The 19070-nt window shown below is 44.8% G+C and overlaps 1 protein-coding gene across 4 annotated transcripts in view; it reads left to right on the forward strand.

Moving 5' to 3' along the window:
- POFUT2 (protein O-fucosyltransferase 2) overlaps positions 1 to 19070 on the forward strand; it is a 94152-nt gene that overhangs the window by 70540 nt on the left and 4542 nt on the right. The window contains exon 9 of one of the 4 annotated variants that reach the window (XR_012085646.2): positions 13897 to 13988. The exons of 2 other annotated variants lie outside the window; for them this stretch is intronic. Coding sequence is in view for 1 of the 2 variants with exons in the window: in XM_078378494.1 (XP_078234620.1) it covers positions 14638 to 14641 (4 nt within the window). In the remaining variant the exon portion in view is untranslated. Of the gene's footprint in view, positions 1 to 13896; positions 13989 to 14637; positions 14662 to 19070 lie in introns of those variants that run through there. One more of the 4 variants, XM_078378494.1, reaches the window with a different exon arrangement.

Below are 19070 nucleotides of genomic sequence, written 5' to 3' on the forward strand. Positions count from 1 at the left end.
CCTTTAGAGTTGAGGAGTTCTTTACTAGAGAGAGAATTTAAAGACCTCCAATCCCTTGCGCTGAGGACTGACGAATTGTTATCGTTTAGAAAGCCGGAACCAGCGCCTAGAGCCAGAGCAGAGGCGCCTAGAGCAGAGGCACCTAAGAGACAAAGCCAGCCTGATTTTAAAAAGCCTTACCATCAAGAGTATAGGCAGACTTCAACTGATCAGCGCAGGAGTTTAGCTCCAAATCAAAGCAGACCCACTTTTGCTTGTTTTAAATGCGGTGGCCCTCATCTACAAAAGGACTGTGGACTATCTCAAGGACCCCCTAGTCAAGCTAGGAAGTCAGATGTTAGGACACCGGTACCAGCGCCACGCAAATCCAAGGGAGGCACACCCAAAGTATCTCTGGTAAGCCCTAACACCCCAGAGAGTCAACAAGTACCAACTCAAAGCCAGTCTGTCATGGGCACAATGCCTAGACAGAATCAACCCAGTGGGAGTACTACCGCTTCACTAGCCAGTGATAGACAGGCAGCGGTAAATTACTATGTGCCTCAAATATTAGATGTTCGTGGAGGAGAACAAGCAGGAGCTATAAGACAGTCTCCACAGGGGAAAAAGTATACCCTGATGGACCCGGATTGCGTGATCCCTGAGTCTCAGAAAGAATGGGCTATGAAGACTTATTCTGAGGAGGTGATTTTGTATACTGATAAAGAACAGGTGGTTCTAAATGCTTACAGTGATTCTGGTGCTGAACTTTCTTCCATATCCCGAAAATTTTTGCACCCAGAACTGATTTTGGACAATTTAAGGTTACCCATTAGGACCTATGGTTCAGGAGAGGCGGGAGAACAACATATTCCTCTCGCGTTTGTGGAATTATCGTTCAAAAATTGGCGTGGTACTAAACTTTGCCTCACTCATGCGGGGAAACCTGACTTCTTGCTGGGAAATGACCTCACCTATTTGAATTTTAAGCAGAGTCAGGAAGGTCCTGCTGTTAAAGTGGTTACCCGTTCCCAAACCCAAAAAGCAGAGACTGGGAGTGTTTCTGATGAAGCTGTCCCTACTACAAACTTAGACCAGCAGCAACATCTAGTGGCAGAACAAGATAATGCAGCTAATACAGAAGTGGAAATAGAGGAATCAGTGCCTATGGGGTCAGCTGAGTTTAAAGTGAAGCAAATGACTGATCCCTCACTAGCTTCCTTGAGAGCACAAGCAGATGACTATGCTCAAAACCCAATAACACAGCAAGTTAACTTTGTGTGGGGCCAGAATGGACTTTTGTATAGAGAATATCATCCCAAATCACACTTGAACATGCAACCCACACAACAGCTGGTAGTACCACAGGAATACAGACTGAGGATTCTTGAATTAGCTCATGACAATCCATCTAGTGGTCACCAAGGTGTGCAAAAAACTTTAAAAAGAATTTCTCAGCATTTTTATTGGCCTGGTATTAACAAAAATGTGAAGGACTATGTCAGTTCATGTGACTATTGCCAAAGAGCCGGTTATCAGACCGATAAAACAAAGTCTGAAATGCTCTTAATGGAAATACCTGATCAAGTTTTCCAATGTTTGCAAATGGATGTCATGGGACCTTTTGTTCCAACTAAGTCTAAGAAGAAATACATCATCTCTTTCATCTGCCAAGCTAGTCGTTGGATCGAGGCCTATGCATTGAGTAATCTAAGAGCTTCCACCATCGCGCGCATCATCATAGACTTGTGCTCACGTATTGGAGTACCATCTCAGATAATTTGTGATCAGGCAGGGGCGTTTCGTAGCTCCTTAATGGACAAAATTTGTGAACTTAGTGGAATAGAAATAAAATTTAGCTCCGCCTATCATCCTGAAAGTCATGGGTTAATTGAGAGAGGTCAACAAACCTTACTGAGGATGATCAAAACCATGGTACAGGTGTATGGTAACATTTGGGACGATCTGTTACCATTTGTTTTATTTGCTTATCGAAGTTCTGCTCACACTTCTCTTGGTGGTTTCTCTCCAAGTGAAGTGGTATTTGGGAGGAATCTACAAGGACCTTTGGATTTCCTGAAATCTGATTGGGAAGGTGTGGTGAAAAGCAGCACAGTTCCAGTTGCTGATTTTGTCAGAAATCTGCAAGAAAAACTGTTAGCTGTGCAAGAATTGGCTAAAGACAATTTGCTAAATGCTCAATCAACCCAGAAACTCTACCATGACAGACATTCCAGACACAGGGAATTTGATGTGGGAGATTTGGTTCTTGTTTTAAACCCCCTCAGACCTTCTAAATTAGAAGTTGGCTGGGAAGGTCCAGGGGAAGTGGCACAGAAACTGGGGAATAACAATTATTTAGTAAAAATGTTGAATTCTGATAAAAAGCCTGTAAGTTACCATGTCAATAGGTTGAAATTGTATAAAGACAGAACTGCAATGGTTTTGCAATATAAGGTTGCTTGTTATCAGTCTGAATATGAGCCTGTAGATATGCTAGCTGAATTAGAAGATGCTGGTGATTGGTCTGACAACCTTGTTTTGACAGGTAACCTCACTCCAGAAGGGAAAGCTGTACCAAATCTTAGAAAAATATCAAGATGTTTTTTCAGATAAGCCAGGTTACACAAATTTGGTCAGTCATGAAATTATCACTACCGATAGTCAGCCAATTCGATCTAGTCCATACAGAGCAGTTGGTGATCATGCTCTACGGATTGAACAAGAGATACAAAAGATGTTATCTCTGGATGTAATTGAGGAGTCATCATCCCCATACTCATCTCCAGTGGTTCTGGTTTCGAAAAAAGATTCTACTGGCAAGATTCTTGATGAGATAAGGTTCTGTGTTGACTACAGGAAGTTAAACAGTGTTACTGTTTCAGATCCTTATCCATTGCCTAGAATGGATCATTTAATTGAAAAATTGGCCAAGGCAAATTTTATCAGCATAATTGACTTAAAGAATGCTTATTGGCAGCTGGATTTAGCCGAAAATTCACGAGATAAGACCGCTTTTATCACTCATGTAGGCACTTTTAGATTCAAAAGGCTACCATTTGGATTGAAAAACGCAGGAGCATCATTTCAGAGAATGATAGATAAAGTTTTAAAAGGTCTACCTTTTGCTAGTGCTTATCTTGATGATGTTGCTATTTTCAGTTCTGATTTTGACTCTCATATGTCTCATGTTGAAACTGTGTTGTCTAGAATTCATCAAGCTGGCCTTACTGTCAAAGCTAGTAAATGTCAATGGATGAAAGGGAAGGTCACATATTTGGGTCATTTGGTTGGTCAAGGTGAAATTCATACTCTGCAAGCCAAAGTTCAAGCTATCAATGATTGGCCTATTCCAAAAACCAAGAAACAAGTGCGTTCATTTTTAGGTGTAGTTGGCTATTACAGGAAATTCATCCCTGATTTCAGTGAATTGGCTACACCTCTGACAGAGCTAACTAAGAAGAGACAGCCTGTCAAAGTTAATTGGACCCCCGAGTGCCAAGGGGCTTTTGAGGCCTTAAAAGCGAAGATTATTCATGCCCCTATACTGAAATCACCTGATTTTGATAAGCCTTTCATTTTGCAAACCGATGCTTCAGAATTTGGATTAGGAGCTATTTTGTTACAGCAAGGGGAGGATGGGAATCTATATCCTATCTCATACTTCTCTAGAAAGCTCTTGGAAAGAGAGAGACATTATGCAATCCTTGAAAAAGAGGCTCTTTCTATATATTGGTCTCTTAATCTTTTAAGACCTTATCTATGGGGGCGTAAATTTACACTCCAAACTGATCATAGAGCCTTAGTCTGGTTACAAAAGATGAAGTCTCAGAACCAAAAATTGTTAAGATGGAGTTTAGCATTACAGGATTTTGATTTTGAAGTTCAACATATACCTGGAAAGCTAAATGTAGTGGCAGATGGACTGTCCAGGATGTACTGTGAAGATCCAGATGTTCCTGACCGCTAAAGAAGATGGAGGACGGTTGGAGTAGTTATTGTGGCTAATACACTAACGTGCTGTTTCCTTTTTGTATATCTGAATGGTGTGCCAAAAGATTGTATTGCTGTTATAGTTTGTTATAATCCATATATAATCGTTTACTTTTAGTTGTTTTATCAATTTACTTCAAATTAGCTCAGAATAACTGTTCTGAATTTAGAAGAAATTTAGTGGGGGTGTGTGATGAAATGTATTTTTCTAATTAGAGATGGGTTATGTAGTCATGTCTTAACCATAGAGGAATCCATTTTGAGTCTGACACAGGCTAAGTTCTGGAAAATTACTAGTAATTATTTTCAGCTTTTCTTATCGCTGCAGCTGGAGAGGAAAACACGGCAGAGTCAAAATATCTCTAACCTGAATGATAAACAATTCTTTGGTGTTGGTGGGAAAGTAAGGCGTGCCCTATGCTAATTCTTGCCTTCGTGATTGGTTGAATATGTCAGGAGGGGGCAGGTTGGAGAAATTTACAAGAGGTTGGAAAAAGTAACTCGGAGGGGGGAGAAGAGAGTTTTGGGATTCTGAAAACATGGCGTCGCATTTCTTTGATCCAAGCGAAGGAACCTAATTCAACAATATGGACTGTGTAAGAATATCGTTTGCTTACCTTAGTTTATAGTTTAGTTTTTGTTTTGTTTAATAGTTAATTTTTATAGAAGGTGCTGAACCGTTATGCTGTTGCTTAGAAATGAAACTGTAGAGAAATGTTTTCTTTGTTCACTTAAATAAACTTATGTTGTTTAATAATTGGCCTTTCTAGTCCTTTGAACAGAACAATTTCCCTATAGATAATTAATTTGGCTTACGTTACCAAAATTGAGTCATTAAACAGTAAAGATGCGGTATTAAGTGGTTTCTTTTTAATAAAATCGAAACAGACTTTAAATGCAGGCTGCCAAGAGTTCATGTCCCGGGAACTGTGTTGACTCAAGCAGTTAACTTCGAATGGGAGTGAATGGAGCCTGGATTTTCCTGTTTCGTGGTTTTTGATCTCATTTATGGGATCAATAACTCACAGCCCACACCTCTTAATTGCGACAGGTGTGTCTAAATACAAATTAAAGAAGCATCACAAATAATTGAAAAGCAATTATTTCTTACAATTTAGACAGGGTGCCAATGATTTTGGCCAGTGCATTTTTGGGTTTCTGTGTGGAAGTGTATCAGATTTGACTTTTCTTCTCTGTTTGATTGTGTCGTTCCAACGCAAACCAAAGAAATTAACATGTAAGTACAAAACATTTTCAACTGCAACAATTTTCTGAGAGAAGAGTTGCGTTTTCTTACAGAATTGCACGGGTGCCAGTATTTTTGGTCATGACTGTAACTATTCCGCCTAATCTGGTATCATTTGCAGATTTGACAAGTATTCTGTGCTCCCTCATCTATGTCTTTAAAAAAATATTGAAGAGCACCAGGCCCAGGACTGAGTCTTGGGGTACCCCACTTGTTACTTCCTCACTGTTATAGAAGGACCCATTAGTCATCACCCTCTAAGTGATTTTGTAGGCAAGTGTATCCACCTGAGACTTGATCTATCCCACCCACACCTAGTTAGCTTGCTAATCAGGATATCATGGGGCACTTTGTCAAAAGCTTTGCTGAAGTCAAGATATACTATGTCTACAGCACTCCCTCTATCAAAAAACAAGATCAAATTAGTTTGGCAGGATTTGTTCTTGACAAATCCGTGTTGGCTTCTAGTTATTACTGCATTGTTTTCTAGGTGCTTGCACAATGACTGCTTTACGATCTGTTCCAGAATTTTGCCTGGGATTGATGTCAGGCTGGCTGGCGTGTAGTTCCCTGGTTCCTCTTTTTTGCCCTCCTCAAAGATAGGGATAACATTGGCCCTCCTCCAATCCTTTGGCACCTCCCCCATTTCCCATGAGTCCAAGAAAATAATGGATAGCAGTTCTCAGAGTTCTTCCTCCAGTTCCTTCAGTATTCTTGGATCTGGAGATTTGAACTCGTTCAAGGTGGTAATTTGTTGACTATTTTTTAATCTCCAGCTGCAATCCTGCCCCCCCCCCATTTGCACTTCCAATTTGTTTGGAAGTTGATCGTCTGTCTTATGGGAAAAGACTGAATTAAAATAGGAATTGAGCACCTCTGCCTTTTCTTTGTCCTCTGTTATCATTTTCCCATCTCCATTGCGCAGCTGTGCCACTATGTCTTTTCTTTGTCTTTTACTACTCACATACCTGAAGAATGCTTTTTTATTGCTTTTAGTGTCTCAAGCTAACAGCTCATTCTCAGTTTTTGCCCTCCTAATGCCATCTCTGCATTTCCTTGCTACTTGTCTGTACTAATCCTTGGTGGCCTAGCTTTCTTTCCACTTCCTGTACATGTCTTTTTTGGTTTTTAGGTCCTCCCTGAGCTTTTTGTGAAACCATACTAGCCTTTTTTTCCACCTCCCACTTTTTTTCTTGTTGGAATTGTTTGTAGTTGTGCCTTTAGGATTTCTTTTTTAAGAAGCTCCCACCCTTCTTGGACTCCTTTTCTTGTTAGGATCTCCTTCCAGAGGACCTTACTTATCCTAGTTCTGAGAATAAAATTGGCCTTTTTAAAATCCAGCAGAAATGTGCAGCTACATTCTGCTTTTGTTTCCTTTGAAATCAAGAATTCTAGAAGGACATGGTCACTCTCGCCTAAAGTTCCCCTTAATGCCACTCCTGTTACCGACCAAATCTGGGTTTCGGTTTTCCGGCAAGGAATCAGGCAGAGACAAAAGGGTCCGATTTTATTTTAGTAAGAAAGGTCAGCTGGGACTTCCCTTAAAAGCAGAGAAGACCCGAAAAATACAGTGTACGTATGTTTTATAATAATACAAAGAGTAATAAAAGTACCACAATTCTATTGGTTAATTGTACCCCAACTTTGTATCCAGTCCCTCACTGGGTAATTGATGCCAGCTCTAATAATCTATTGGTTAGTTGTAGAAATGTATATTATGCCACATCTTTCCTTGACCTATGCCCATGGTGCACCTGGAATGCGCCTAAAAGTCTGGGGTATAAAATATCTATTTCCCTTATCTGTTGATATGTTTATGCGTTGTCTTCCTGGGCCCTGATATACAGTATAACCTTCAATACTGTATCTCGCTAGTGTATGTTACTTGTTATTCTATGTCAGCCATAAATGCCTTTTAGGCTAAGTGTGAATGTTTCACGGTTGAGTTCTTCCGAGACCTGGTCTTTCTCTAAATATACTGTCAACTGATCAAGTCAAAAATGTAGTTTCAGCTTTCCTCAGTATCACTTCCCCCACCAAGTCATCTCTGTTGGTGAGAATCAAGTCAATGATAGCAAATCCTTTAGATTCTTTCTCCGCTTTTTGTAGGAGGAAATTATCAGCCACACAAGCCAGGAATTTCTTGGAAGGGCCATATTTGGCAAAATTTGCCTCCCAACATATATCTGGATAATTGAAATCTCCCATCATTACCAGGTTATTTCTCTTTGAAAACCCTGCAATTTGTTTTTCAAAAGTTTAATCCGCTTCCTCTCATTGATTTGGTGGTTGGTAGTAGACTCCATCTACCAAGTTCCTTTTGTTTTCTGCCCCAACTAGATTGATCCAGATGCTCTCAGTGGGACAGCCAATCTCCTCCTCCTGTATTTCTGTGCAGGAATGTGTATTTTTGACATATACTGCAACTTCACCTCACTTTTTATTCTCTCTGCTCTTTTTGATCAGTTTATACCCCTCAATTGCTGTATTCCAGTCATGGGAGACATCCCACCAAGTTTCAGTTATTCCTATCAAGTCATAGTTACCCTCCTGAATTAAAATTTCTTCCTGGCATTTGTATACAGACACCGGAGGTTGTGTGATTTGTGGCCTGTCCATCTTTGTACATTTTTATGACTATTATTGTTATTATTGTTATTATTATTTTTAATGTTATATTATCACCCTTTTGATCAGTTTGGTCCATTCCTCTTATTGTGTGTAAGGCTTCATCTATCCTTAACTCTGTGCTTGCGTCTCCCTTCTCCTTCCAATTCAGTTTAAAGCCCTCCTGATGTTATTCATGCTCTGGGCAAACACATTCTTCTTCTGCGTGGTCTTCTGTGAATGAACACAAAAAGGGTTAAATCAGCGCCAGCGTTGGTCCTCTCGGAATGTTCTCGAGCTAAAGAGAAAAGAAACAAAGTTTAAGGTTGACTGTACTGTGCATGCTCCGCCCACCCAAACCTCAGTTCCATTTCTCCACTCAGCGGTTTGGAACCTCTCGTTCGAGCTCTGCTATTTCGCTTTTTTTCTGATTTAATTCCTACGGATTTTTGACTTTGCCTGGACTGACTATTCTACTCTCTCCGCCCCTGACACGGATTCGGACTTAGGATTTCTATTTGGTTTGCCCTTTGTCTTGGTTGCCATTGGTTTTCCCACGGTTTTTACGGACTTACTTTCGCGATGAGCTAGCGGTTTTTTCCACCAACTTATGTCCCCCTCCGGCCCCTTTAGCCAGTGTTTAGACTGCGACAGAAAGCTCCCCTTCCACAACGGTCACAGTCATTGCCTTTTTTGTTTCGGGGAGGCTCACTTAACTCAAACCTGCAAACACTGTCAGGCGTTCACTAAGGCTGCGCTAAAAGCTAGGAGGCAAAGGCTCTAATATCATCTTTGGGATCTTGCATTGTCATCGTCCAAACCTGCCCCAATGGAGATCCCCTCAACTCCTGCAACTCCCCAGACTGAGGGTTCTTCTTCTTCGCAAATACCTGAAGACAAGCAGGTTGAGAAGCCGAAGAAAAAAGTTCCTGCAAAGAAAACTGCAGCTCCTAAGAAATCCGTCCACCTCTGCAAAACAAAGAAAAAATCCTCAGCCAAAAGTTCTGACACCTTAAAACAATTGCCGCCGGTGTCCATTTCTGTTCCCTCTACCATTTTGGAGGACTCCTCTAGGGACAGGGATTCGCTGTCGGAGGTCGCCGTCTCGCTACCTCCTCAACAAGCTGAGCCTACTCTCCCTGCAACTATTTCGTCACCGACGCTGAGCCAGCTGGTCAGCGCTACTGCAGGCTTAATCTCCGCTCTGCACAGCCCCACACCTACTGGGCGGGCTTCATTGGTTAATTCTGTGTCCTCGTCTGCTTCGAGGTCGAAGTCGCCACCTCGTAAGCGCAGTGCTAAGAGGAAGAAACATCCAGCTGATTGACGCTGTTCCTCGCGTCGAGACACAACTGCTCGTCACCGCAGCTCTCGGTGTCGACGCCATTCTTCCTCGGAGGATGATTCCCATGACTTTGAGTATCGGCGCAAGAAGCGCCGCCATCGTCATCGAAGAAGCTATTCAATGTCGGAGTCCTCAACCTCATCAGATCATCACCAACGTCGTAGAAGGGACAAATACATTTACGTCTCCTCCTCTTCGACCCCGACACCACCAAGGAAACATCGGCGCCGACGGAATCTTGACGTCATAGCGCCTCTGTCTACTGCTCCCCCAATTGAGCAACCTACGGCGCCTCAACAGCCTGCAGCTACGAGTTCATTGCCTTCAACGTCTACTGCTGCACAGCCTCCTAAACGTACAATGGCCCCTTCTCTCGACGTCGAGCGCAGGCCACCCAAAAGACCCCATTTAGAGATGCCCCATGAAGAGGCTTCTTTCTCTTCTCAGGACTCGGACTCTGGGGATGATCAGCCAGAGGGTGAAGTGGTTGAGTCGGACACGGCAGACCCTCATGCTTCTTCACCATCGGAGGATTTCTCCTCCTATACACAAATGCTCTCTAGATTGGTGAAAGCACTTAAACTGGATGTTGATTACCCCCCACCCCCCACTGAAGACCTTATATTCGGGGACATCAATCAGGAACGCTCCACTCCCCCTCGCCTATCCTTTCTACCTACCTTACTGGAGATCATAAAAGAAGTGTGGGATCAGCCGGCTACAACTCCTCCAATTTCAAGATGCACTGAAAATTTCTATCGCGTCCATGGAGCGGATACAAAATTCTTGCTTAAACATCCCATACCCAACTCCTTAATCGTCAAAACCAGCTGTACTAGACCTACGGGAAAGTCTCACGTCACCCCCACCAACAAGGAAGGAAAGAAATTGGAGGTGCTAGGCCGAAAGATCTATTCCCTCATCTCCTTCCTTCTGAGGGTAGCAAATTCCAAACAGCCCTGGGGGCCTACCAAAAATAATTGTGGGTCCGAATCCTACCTGGACTTAAGATGCTACCTGAAGACGTCCGCCAGGGGTTTCTTAACACCTATGAAGAAGCACAGACGGTCTCTAAACATAAAAGATTATCCACTCGCCATGCTGTGGAAGCAGCAGCTAGAGTGCTTGTGTCTGCTGTTTCTCTGCGACGGCATGCATGGTTAAGAGCTGCCAACATTTTAGAAGATGTAAAGGTTAAGGCAGAGAACTTACCCTTTGATGCCTCTGGGTTTTTCAACGATAAGACCAACGGTCATCTACAGGAGCTGCATAAAGCAAAGAAAACAGCCAAATCTTACTATATCCAACCACAACCCAGACATAATAAATTCCAATGGAAAAAGCCTTATGGTCAATACTGTCAACCTCCTCAACAATGCAGACAGTACAAGACTGCTTCCCAACAAGCACCCTCTACTGCCAGCTCCTCTGCTCCTGCCTACCGTCCACAACAGGCACATCGCAGACAATCTTTCAAACCTTCTGCAAAGAAACCCAAATGTTATCTTTGACTTCACCGCCATGGTTCCTACTTCGCATTCCACTACAAGGCTGCTACCTTATCTTCCAAATTGGCGCATTATCACAAAAGACTCATGGGTCTTGAACATCCTTCAATCAGGCTACTTTCTGGAGTTTATAGAATATCCTCCTTTAGGGCACGTGGAGTTTACATCTTACGACCCTGCACTACAGGAAGAAGTTCTATCTCTACTGGAAAAGAATGTGATCCAAAGAATCCCCAAAAGAGACGTCGCAAACGGGTTTTATTCAAGGTATTTCGCCGTTTCCAAAAAAGATGGCGGCATAAGACCCATTCTGGACTTAAGAACACTGAACACTTACCTTTGTCCCCGACGCTTTCGTATGGTCACATTAGAATCAATAATCCACCTGCTCCGCAAGAACAACTGGTTTGTGCTAGTAGATCTCAAAGATGCCTATTTCCACATAACCATTCACCCCAACCATTGCAAGTTCCTGAGATTCATATTTCTAAACAATATTTACCAGTTCCTGGCCCTACCATTCGGACTTTCGACAGCTCCGCGAACATTTACAAAATGTATGACCCCGGTAGCAGCGTACCTGAGTCTGAACGGTGTGAAAATTTACCCTTACATAGATGACTGGCTAGTGGTCTCATCTTCCAGAAGCCAAGCCCTGAAGGACACAATGTTCACCCTCCATGTTTTACACAACCTGGGACTTATGGTAAACCACAAGAAATCCCGCCTCATACCCTCACAAGTTGTGGATTACATCGGGGCCACAATAGATGCCACCGTGGGCCGCATTTTCCTTCTGGCAGAACGCATTAAAAAGCTGCAAAAAGCCATCAAGAAGATCCGCCCAAGGGCTTGGGTATCCGCAAAGCATGTTCAACACCTGCTAGGCCTGATGGCATCGACGACACCTGCCCTGGCCCACGCTCGTCTCAAACTCAGATCTCTCCAAATTTGGTTTATTTCCCTGTTCGATGCGTTTTTGGATCACCCCAAGTAACCCGGGAGCCAGCACAACAGCTTCGGTGGTGGACCTTCGTGCCTCACCTCAGGGTAGGACGACAGGAGACAATATACAGTGGTGCCCCGCATAACGAGTGATTCATTTAATGACGAATCTGCATATCGATGTGTTTTTTTGCAATTGCAAAAGCGATCGCATAACGATGTTTTAAATGGGGAAACATTGCTTTGCGATGATCGGTAAGCGAAACGCTTACCGATTATCGCATAACGATGGTTTTTTAAACAGCTGATTGGCGGTTCCAAAATGGCTGCCGGGTAAAGAAAATGGCCACCTGCAGTGTTTTCCTTGCTTACCGGGCAGCGAAAATGGTGGCCGCATGGAGGATTTTCGCAGAACGGTGAGTTTTTTGCCCATAGGAACACATTAAACGTGTTTTAATGCATTCCTATGGGCTTTTTTTGCCCCGCATAGCGATGAATCCGTATAGCGACGTGTTTTTTGGAACAGATTATCGTCGCTATGTGGGGCACCACTGTGTTAGCAGACGAACTGAGCTGTCGCACCACCCAAACACACGAATGGGAGCTCCACGACGACACGTTTGTAGATCTATGTCACCGTTGGGGAACTCCACAAGTAGACATCTTTGCTACTGCAACAAGAAGTGCCAGCTATACACGTCTCGAGCAGGTGTAGGAGTCAATTCTCTAGGAGACGTGTTTATGATACCGTGGACATTCCATCTTATGTACCTGTTCCCACCGCTCCCACTCGTTCAGAGAACTTTAGTGAGGCTTCGTCAGGAGTCAGGAGAGCCAATTCTGATTGCGCCCTTTTGGCCTCGACAACCGTGGTTTCCTATGCTGTTCGAAATGGCCTCGGAATACATAACACTCCCTCCTTCACCCTGATGTAACAGGGTATGGGCACAGTCCTTCACCCAGAACCCGAGACTTTACATCTGACTGTGTGGAGGATATCCCGGAGATTAGGGAAGTCCTAGACAAGTCAAAAAAACCTTCCACTAAACTCCTATACGGCTATAAGTGGAAAAGTTTCTTAAAATTTACTGAAGCCAGAGGACTGACTTCTTCCCCTGTTTTTTTGTCTACGTTACTCCAGTTTCTTCGTTACCTTTTTGATTTGAAGTTATCTATCTCTACCCTTAAGGTGTACATAGCTGCAATCGTCTCCTTTCAGCCCCGCGGTTCCGACTCATCTCGACTCTTTTCTCACCCTACGGTGAAGGCATTCCTCAAAGGACTAGTTAATTTGAGACCACCTGTTCGACCTCCAGTGCCCCAATGGTCTCTCCAACTGGTGCTACATGCGTTAACACGTCCTCCATTTGAACCCATGGCCACTTGTGACCTCAAGTTTCTGTCTCTTAAATGTTTGTTTCTGATAGCCATCACTTCTGCTAGGAGAGTCAGCGAGTTGGCTGCCCTTTGAGCTGATTAACCATACCTACAATTCTTCAAAGAAAAGGTGATACTATATCCGGATGCATCATTCTTACCTAAAGTGGTTACAGACTTTCATCTGAACCAGCCTCTAGTTCTTCCCACCTTATTTCCTAATCCTACTACTGACACTGAGCGTATACTCCACATGTTGGATGTTCGACGGGCACTTGCCTTTTATGTTGCACGTTCTAAGGAATTTAGACTTTCCAATAAACTGTTCCTGTGTTACTTCGGACATAAGAGGTGTCTTCCAGCTTCCTCCTCAACACTCTCTCGATGGTTAGTTTCCTCCATAACTCTAGCTTATCAACTGCAACGGAAGGATCCCCCAGAGGGTCTTCGGGCTCACTCTACGAGGGCTATGGCCTCATTGACTGCCTTACTTGATGTTCCGGACATCTGTAGATCTGCAACCTGGTTGAATGTTTCCACATTCATTACCCACTACAGGCTGGATCTAAGGGCTAAGAAGGAAACAACTTTTGGGAGAGTGGTGTTGACTTCTGTTCTCCAGTGACAGCCCTCCTACCAGTAAGTTAGTGTGCTAGTCACCCTTTTTGTGTGCATTCACAGAAGACCACACAGAAGAAAGACGGGTTACCTGTAACTATGGTTCTTCTAGTGGTCATCTGTGAATTCACACAATCCCGCCCGGCCTCCCCACTATCCGTCACTGTCAATATCTGACTCTTACTCAGGTATTTCTGGCGGAAAAATGGAACTGAGGTTTGAGCGGGCGGAGCATGCGCAGTACAGGCAAACTTAAACTTTGTTTCTTTTCTCTTTAGCTCGAGAACATTCCGAGAGGACCAACGCTGGCGCTGATTTAACCCTTTTTGTGTGAATTCACAGATGACCGCTAGAAGAACCATGGTTACAGGTAAGTAAACCATCTTTCCCAGTCCTTGTTAAATACAAGCCGTCTCTTGCTATCAGTCCTTCCTTATTAATTTGTTAGATTGTTTTAAAATATCCACCATTGTTTGATTAGCTATATAATATAATTTTATATGAGGTAAACCTAATCCTAGATTTTGATATTTATGCCAGTACTTTTTATTAATCCATTTTTTATCACCTTTACAAAATTGGTTAATTATATTTTGCCAATATTTTAAATGTTCTTCTAAAAGCTTTATTAGGTAAAGGTAAAGATTCCCCTTGACATTTAGTCCAGTCGTGTCCAACTCTAGGGCGCGGTGCTCATTCCCGTTTCCAAGCCATAGAGCCAGTGTTTGTCCGTAGGCAGTTTCCGTGGTCACGTGGCCAGTGCCAACTAGATATGGAATGCTATTACCTTCCCACTGAGGTGGTACCTATTTATCTACTCGCATTTACATGCTTTCAAACTGCTAGGTTGGCAGGAGCTGGGACTAGCAACGGGAGCTCACTCTGTCACGTGGATTCGATCTTACGACTGCAAGTCTTCTGACCTTGCAGCACAGAGGCTTCTGCAGTTTAACCCGCAGTGCCACCACGTCCCTTTAACAGCTTTATTAATATCATCCTAAATTAAAAAATAATTTCAGATAGGGGACTCAAGCTTCATGAGATCAGTAACGCTGGCACTTGGCCACAGCCCTCTATATTTGCCAAACACTTGACACCAGAGAGTTGTATTCTGCCTTTCGAAGAGATGTTTCGGCTTTGGTTCTTCCATGGCCCACCATCTGGTAAGTGAGCTTTTTACTCATTCATTGTGTGTATTCACAGAAACCATGATGAAGAAGGAACAGGTTACTTACTGTAATGATGGTTCTTCAAGTGGTTCTCCATGAATTCACACTTCCATCCCTCCTCCCCCCTTCTCACACTGTCCTTCCTTAGCAGATTGGAGGAACTGAGGGAAAGCTGTTAGAGGTATGAACATGTGCTCCAGGGGTGGGGATTCTAACAATGTTCTTTTTCTAAACTCTAGAATGTGCTGATGACTTTGCACAGGCACAGATGTTAACCCATTGCGTGCATTCACAGAGAACCACTCGAAGAACCAAAGATAAAGTAACATTTTCTGCCCACATAATTTTCCAGAGTCACACATACAGTACAGTCAAAAATGAGAGAGAGAGAGAGAGAGAGAGAGAGAGAGAGAGAGAGAAACTGAATTCCACTCCTGATATTTAAAAACAATTATTTGGGAATGTTAAATGCTTGCAGGAAGGACCGTGACCTCATTAATATGCAAATAACTGGACCTGAATAATTCCAGGAATTGCAATCTTTTGTTATTACTGGAGTTTTTTCCCAAGATGGCGCCGCGAGCAGACGCACCATGTACAGCTCCGGCGTAATCTCTACATTTGGCTGATTATTAAAACAAACAGGAGCTGCCCCCCTACTTTCTAGTTTCTGTTTCTCCTCGGGGGCCACACACGTGGAAATATGGGGAAGAGGAGAAGATACAAACATCCTCACAGCCAAGAAAATTCGCCGGCCAAGTCATCAAAACAGAGGCGGTTGGAAGATTGCCCGACATGGTCAGACGCCGCTGATCCAGGGGGTGAGTCTGCCAAACCTGGCTTTCCTGGGTTCCCTAGCAGAGACTTTGCAGAGGACCAGCTGTCTCCATCCTCGACTTATCAAGTCAAACCGCTCTCACTGAATGAGAGCGTCTTTAGCAATTACTTTTTATCTCTGCTCGGCGAGTACTGTGTAATCACTGGAAAGACTATTACATTTATATGCCAGCAGCTTAACTCTATCATAGCCCAGTTGGACCTGATTAATAAGACCATGCTGCCCACATCCTCATGTCTTGAACTAAACTCCGGATTCCACCTTAATCGCTCAGATAGAACAGCAAAAGCTACCGCTCCTGACAATCAGACGTGTGCAGAGGTCTCCAAGGGAACAAGCCGCTGCCTAATGAGAAATCAAATTGTGCTAGAGGTCTGGGACACCCCTCTAAACAAGGGCAGATGGTCAAACAAGCAACGCGTACTCAACTCACTGGGCAGTCTCTTATCCTTGGACAACCATGGGATTGATCTCTTGGAGGCGACACGTCTCCCGCGGTCTTCCTGGCGGCCGCGCTGCCTACGTGTGCTGCTGAAGTTCCAAAGCCTCAGAATTCCCCGACTACTTCATGAGAAAAAACATCTTCTTGAATTTTACAATATATTCCTGCGCAGAGTGTTCAGCGACATGTCAATTAAATCTCTGATTCCAGCGAACGTGCTGAACCGCTCCTTATCATCTGCCTCCATATCTACAAGGCCAAGTCTTGGACAGCTGCCCAGCTTGCAGCCAAGAGACAACGGCCTTCAGAATACAAGCTCCCAAGCTGATCTTCCACCTGGCAAGAGCATAGGAGCTCTTTCCTTATTATTTGAACTAAAAGCAGCAACCAACAACATTGAAAGCTCTCTAGTCAAGCTAAAATCCTTTCATCCTGAGCCCCGCATGGATCCATTCCCGCCCTGTCTCCACACAAGCAGCGTCCAGGCCAGCCGAAAAGGCAAAGGGAAGAGGAACAGTAAGGTTCTGTGTAACATTTCTCCTCCTGTCCCTCCAGAAACCAAGCCAACAGCCGACGCTTCGGGTAACACTCTCCCTGGAATAAGGGCCCCAAATCTATCGTTCAAACAATCGTCTGCCAGCAGGCACCCGATCACTCACGACCAAGCTACACCAGCAGTTCTGACGTCACTAGTACCACCAGCCAGTCCCTCAGCCGAAATATCGGGTCAACTGGGGTCATGTGACTTTTCTCCAAAGAAAGTTACATTGGGGGAGACACTGCCTTCGACGAAGTCCAAAGCCATCCCAACCCTGGAGCATCCTTCCCGCAAGTCCACCGACATGTGTCCTCCGACTGAGTCATTGCTCATCCCATCTCACGCACGGCCCAGCCCCAGCTCCACCAATTGCCCAGACTTAGGAGATCTTCTACTGCAGCTCGACATTGACATAGACAATGAGTCCCTGCCCAATGAGGCCATCGATGGGTTTAAAGTGCTGCCACGGGAAAACCAGAACCAGGTGCTCAGGAAGGTTGAGGCTCTAGGGCAGGAACTGAGGTCCCTAGTCGAAACTTCCCAACCCAAGAGTTCCCCTGAAGAACCCTCATCCCCTCGGGGGACTAAAGTTTCAAATACACCGACTGCCAACGAGCCCATGCTTTGGGCAATAGACTGCAAGGGCAGATCCCCCCCACATAAGGAATGTCCCCAGGCAGAGCTGCCCCCATCCACTCCCTCAAGGGCAAATCATATGCTGCCATCCTCCCCTCTGCCCTCTGGTGCTCAGCTCAACAGAGCAGCCCTGAGACCGCCGGAGGACCTGCCAGGACGTGATGGAAGGGGCCACAGCTACACAGTTCAACTTCCAATTCTCCCCCAACTACCTAACACTCTAGAGTCCAGCCAGAGCAAAGACCTGCTGACACCTCTGCAAACGCACTGCTCCTCACTCAATCCAGCAAAAGTAATTGTGGATATTCACAACCCAGAGGAGCCCATCGACAGCCCCACGGCTCCGCCAGTTCTGTTCGAACCCTCGGATATCCCGGACGCAGTTAACTCAATCAGGGCGGATTCCTATGCTGAAGGTTTGCCTCCGGATCCAATGACGTGCGCCCCACTGGATCCAATGATGCGCGCCCCATTGTTGCCTACCAACTGACTCACTGCCAATTCACCCTCCACTGCCCCCTCTAACAACCTAAGACTGATCTCTTGGAACGTGGCGGGATGGTACAGCAAAACGCAGGACCCTGAGTTCAGTGACTTCCTTCGAGGTTCCAGTATCATACTGCTACAAGAAACGTGGGCAGTTCATCCCATATCTCTAGCTGGATACGTCGCCTACTCTCTTCCAGCTCAAAGGCCCACGGCAAAGGGCCGCCCATTCGGGGGACTAGCAATATTTGTAGCTGACTTTCTAGCCTCAAATCCCATACTCACAATTGACGGCAACTGCAAAATTCAGGGCATAAAACTCAAATCCAGGAATCAAGAGCTCCTAGTAGTCAATGTCTACATGCCCCCAGCACCCTCTAAGTCTCACAGATCTAGCCAATGGGAATCCCTGAGCTCTGCCCTAGATAATCTCGAGCTCCAGTTCCCTGGGATGCCACTGCTGCTGGCAGGCGACTTCAACGCCAGGGTAGGTCAGGGTGAGGCCATCTTCAACCGCATCATGGACACATTTAGCGACACCTCCCCCCTACATCCTTATGTTTCAGGGAGGCTGTCCAAAGACCACCAAATCAACGACGCGGGGATCCACCTGGCACAACTCTGCTTACTCCGAGGCCTCATCTGGCTAAACGGCCTTACTGAGGCTGACGGCGAGGGTGAGTTCACGTTCATCTCCCCACACGGATCCAGCACAATAGACTACATCCTGATTCCGACTTCCTTGCTAACGCGTGTGGCTGAGTTCCGAGTGGGAGAGCTTCTAGCCAGCGATCATCTCCCCTTATGCTGCAGCCTTGCCCCTAATCCAGACCCGACACCCTTGACCAACCCGGACCCCGAGGAGCCCTCAGCGATCCTGCCCAGAATCCAATGGAATCACAGAACCAAACAATACTTCGAAAAAACAATCATTCCAGAGACGACACCGCAAGGCTCCCTCAACTGGCTATCTTCATCAAAGCCTGAAGACCTCATCCAAGGATTCGAGAACTTAATAGACTCCATAGCAGCTAGCCTCGGGCGGCCCCCCCAACAACTTCAGAAAAGACTGACCTCGGCCACAGGCCCTAGATTAGACAAGGACTGTATCGCCCTGAAGCAGGACATGAGGAGGATCTATAACAACTACAGATCCTCTAAGGCCCTCAAGCTCCCCTCCCAGTACTTTGAGCTGAAAATCCACCTCAGGTCAGCCATTAAGAAACTCCAGCATCGCTCTGCAATGGTTCGATGGTCCTATCTAGTCGAGGCGATTAATTCAGGCAATAACAAAAAATTCTGGGACGTAGTTTCTGGTTCTTTCATCTTTAAGAAGACCTCAC

This window comes from Pogona vitticeps, chromosome 1 (assembly GCF_051106095.1).
Source record: "Pogona vitticeps strain Pit_001003342236 chromosome 1, PviZW2.1, whole genome shotgun sequence".
NCBI classification, from domain to species: domain Eukaryota; kingdom Metazoa; phylum Chordata; class Lepidosauria; order Squamata; family Agamidae; genus Pogona; species Pogona vitticeps.